We start from the raw sequence: 4258 nt of genomic DNA, 5'->3' as shown, positions 1-4258 counted from the left end.
ATCCAAATCCACAAATATTACCAAGAAGGAAAGTTCTTGTGTCTGGTGCTCAGGGCAGAATGGGGCGGTCATCACAGTTGACCATGCTCTCCCAATTACACAGGTGGAGTTCGTCGTTGTAGAGGGTGTACTTCACGCACCGGAATTGGAAAGCCAGACCGCCTGAGCACTCACAATAGCTTGCGCAAATGCGCAGTCTTCAGGGTCCGAGAAGAACTCGGGCACTGGTAAGAGAGACAGAGAGATCACATAGTTGTTGGGCGTTTTGTTGGTTATGACTCTTAACCAACAAAACTCATAACTTATGAGTCATGGATTTTAAAACAAGAAAGATATTGGACAGTAATTGAGAAACTTGGCTTTTAGTTGATCTTTGGCCATGACCCTTAACATACAGATATGACTGGCCAATGCATCTGCTACACAGATTTACAAGAGATAGACCTCAGAATCAAGAAAATCAAGTTATAAATATCAGAAATAACTGAAGACGAACGAATATGATGTCTTCCATAAGTCTTATTTATCAACATGGCATTCATTACCGTGTGTGTGTTTGTGTGTGTGTGAACAGGGGGAGACAAAGTTTTAAGTGTCAGACATTAATCTCTCACAAGGGTCTAACATGCTTCCACATTTTTATTTGGTTAATGGTATTTCACGCAGATTTGTGATACACTGTAGAGAACTGTGAAAATCAGGTTCTGTATTGAAAACGGTGTAAATCAATAATAATTTTTTTTTTCATCCAGGTCAAGTAAGTAACCAAATGAACAGTTTCAGGCTAACTGGGTCAGCTGAGCTATGAGTATGATAGTTGTGAACACCCATATAAATGCGACACAAATCACTGATCGTCGGCTTACAAGGATTTCCACCTTGGGATGTTCACTAAACATTCAACTGGACAATAAAACTTCCGATATCAGATAGGCTCTGCAAAATTCTCAAATGTCCAACCGGGTATACTGTTATATGATGCACATGCAAAATACACGGGTGGGTGTGATGCACACACACAATACACGGATTATTGATATATACTAGTATGATGCAAATAAAAAACGCACATAGAGCCTTCACAACTGGTACCCACTAGAACCATCAACTGGAGGGCACTTGTCGGAAATCTCTTGAGAACATTGGGGTGCCGCGGTGGTGCTCTCCTGGCCCAGAGCGGGCACAGCCACCGCTATCATCGCCACCAACAACAACCCACACTTCTGTAATCAAAACACCAGCGTCAGTATAATAGATTTACTAAAGATGACAAGGAATGAATGAAAAATACAACGATGACTTAATGAAAGGGATATTGACTCGATGTAGAAGAGAAACGGGGCGTAATGAAGATAACGTAGCTTTACTGAAGACGTTGATTGTGGGTTTATTGAAAAAAGATAACCAAGTGTGGTAGCGATAATGAGGGTTTGTGCATCAAGGAGTTTCATCCAATTGAAAATTTATTGTGTATGTGTTAATAATGTAAATTTGTTTACATTAAAAGTAGAGTAAAAATTAAAATATGACTTACATAAAAGATATAAAGAGAGTCCTATAACTGCATAATGAAGCAGATTTTTATACGTCGCCCAACGAGAACCAACACACAGCGATGTGATAGCTGTTACATTTATATTAATCTGACATGAAGTTTCTAGTGCCTGTATTCTATGACGCCTAGAGTTTATATTTTAGTGTTGGAATTTTGAACAATGGAACAGTATTTTGTGGGATATTCTCCATGGATTAATAGGCACGACTCCAACAGCTTTAACGAGAGTAACTTTCTCCCGCTTCGTAGCTTTTCGACTGCTGGGTGAATCTAGTTGAATCTGTTTAATGGTAAGCAGAAGTCTCAAAATTGATCTTCTTATTTAAAGATAGTTTTCCTGCCGTTCGCCTCGAAGCCAAACACCACTGTCCACCACAACCCGCCAGAAAAGAAAGGTCAGAGTGTCCCAGCACGGAGGTAAACAGTTTCTTTATTTAACTTTCATACGAGGAGAATAGTATGATGTCCTCAAAGCCAAATAGCTTACGAGTACTCGCCATGCTAGATGAGCTTGTCAAGACAACAACGAGCTAGGGCTGAGCTAGGCCTACACTCCCATGCACACGAGTACATAAAGACGGTTATGTAAGGTATTTTGGACAACAGGGAAAACCCAGCTGTTTGATGGCCCTGCACTGAACTGTGATAGTGGCTGATCGTACTGACAAATTTCGCCACATTGTCTCTCACGATGGCCGAAAATAGAATGATTCTCTACAAATCTAACCTAACCTAACCTAACCCAAACTAATCAACTCTAATCTCGTGCGGAAGACAAGGTGATGTAATTGTTCAACATCTTCCTCCGATGTTTTGGGCTTTCCTCCACCTGGTTATTTTAGAACACTGCCAGTCTCTTAGGGTCGGTGGTTCCTTGCCAACGTTGTATAGAATCGTCGTTGCACCAGGGTAGGTGACTTCATTTCAGCCCTCCATAAAAAAACATTTCGACTTTTCTTGTGGGGTCATCATAATTCAGTCACACACACACACACACACACTAAGCATAGAAAGCTAGATATATGGTACGATAACTGTGCAAGAATCAACATCCTGACATTTACACAAAAAAATATAGAAGGCTTCAAAGTTGCTTCATCTTAATGTGGACACCTTGTATGTCGATGAATGTTAAAATAATTCCAGATGATGCAATTGTCAATTTTTAGGTACAAGGTGAAGGAACACATTATTAACAGTTGTCTCTCCACTTCGACAATTAAAACTGTGAAATAGTTGTGATAATATAGATCTTACTACAGTTATGTTCAATATTCCAAGCTCACTATATACAGTAAAGTATTAAAACTCCTCAAATTCAGAGTTTACCTCAATAGTTGATTGGTAAAAAAATATAAATAATTGTACGAGATGGACAAGAACCATATCGTGGATAACAAGGGACAAGAAGCCCAGGTTTCTCTCGTCCGGGTCACTACTATTCCCCGCAAGACCTCCTCAACACCCACCTCCTCCTCCATCCCCCACACCTCCTCCAGCTCCCACACCTCCTCCAGCTCCACCACCTCCTCCAGTGGAGGACGAGATCTGCCTCAGCTTACCTGGGACCATCTTAGTCTCATGGGTAAGGTTGGGACCGGTAGGTACGGGGTGAGCCACCATGGTCAGCTCACCCTAGACAACGGGGACGTGACTGAAGTGGTAGTGAAGATCCTCCATTCCGGCAAGGACAACACCAAGGAGGCCCGCGTCCTACACGAGCTGGCCGGGACGGGGGGCGCGCCTATCTTGTACGGCGTCACAACCGATCCCCACGCCATCGTCATGCAGTACTGCCGGGGTGTGACTCTCTCAACAATCTTACACCACTTCAGGTACCAAGTCCACCATCGTCAGGAGGCCTACGACGCAACCTGCGTTGCCCTTGCCGAGTTTCACGGTGCTGGTTACAGCCACCTGGACCTCCACGCTGGCAACGTCATCATCGACACCTCCACGTCACCTTACACCTGTCATCTCATCGACGTCGGGATGAGTGAACGCATCCCGCCCGACGATGACTGGTACGAGCAGACCGATTGGGTCGCCCTTCAAGACATCCAGACCCGCCTCCACCTTCACTCACCAGACGATCTCGGTCTATTTTGATTATTCTGATCACCAGACAACCACACACCTGCTGTACTAACACCCAGACAACCACACACCTGCTGTACTAACACCCAGACAACCACACACCTGCTGTACTAACACCCAGACAACCACACACCTGCTGTACTAACACCCAGACAACCACACACCTGCGAAAACACACACACACACACACACACACACACACACACACACATACACATACACACACACACTATCTATCTATCTATCTATCTATTCAAACGCTGCATCTCTCTGGGGCCCACAACCGTTAATTTCATTCTCCCCTGCCCCACCTAACCTTAATTATACACTAAGACACACCTTGAGGAAAAGTGGTAGAGTAATTAAGGAAAACATTTAACGCCAGGTATATACTCCTTTACGCCGCTGCCCCAGTTTTATGTTGTGGGTTTCAAGAATTCTACTGGATCACCTGAAGATTAGTCACCCCAGCCTATTTTACCAGACGATTAATCACCGTAACACAGAACTGAACCTACAAACACAGTACCGACCTCTATAACACAGCACTGAGCTCACTAACACAGCACTGAACCTACAAACACAGTACCGAACTCTATAACACAG

At 43.6% G+C, this 4258-nt stretch overlaps 1 protein-coding gene across 1 annotated transcript; it reads left to right on the top strand.

The window, feature by feature from the left end:
* The first annotated feature begins 3136 nt into the window (after nt 1–3136).
* LOC121874786 lies at nt 3137–3664 on the top strand. The gene has a single exon (XM_042379077.1). It carries the CDS (start codon nt 3137–3139, stop codon nt 3662–3664), a length of 528 nt encoding a protein of 175 aa, XP_042235011.1.
* The last annotated feature ends 594 nt before the right edge of the window (nt 3665–4258 follow it).

Source organism: Homarus americanus, unplaced genomic scaffold, assembly GCF_018991925.1.
Source record: "Homarus americanus isolate GMGI-L3 unplaced genomic scaffold, GMGI_Hamer_2.0 scaffold8920, whole genome shotgun sequence".
Classification (NCBI taxonomy): Eukaryota; Metazoa; Arthropoda; class Malacostraca; order Decapoda; family Nephropidae; genus Homarus; species Homarus americanus.
The sequence above is the reverse complement of the archived record's forward strand: the minus strand, read 5'-3'. Positions and strand labels throughout refer to the sequence as shown.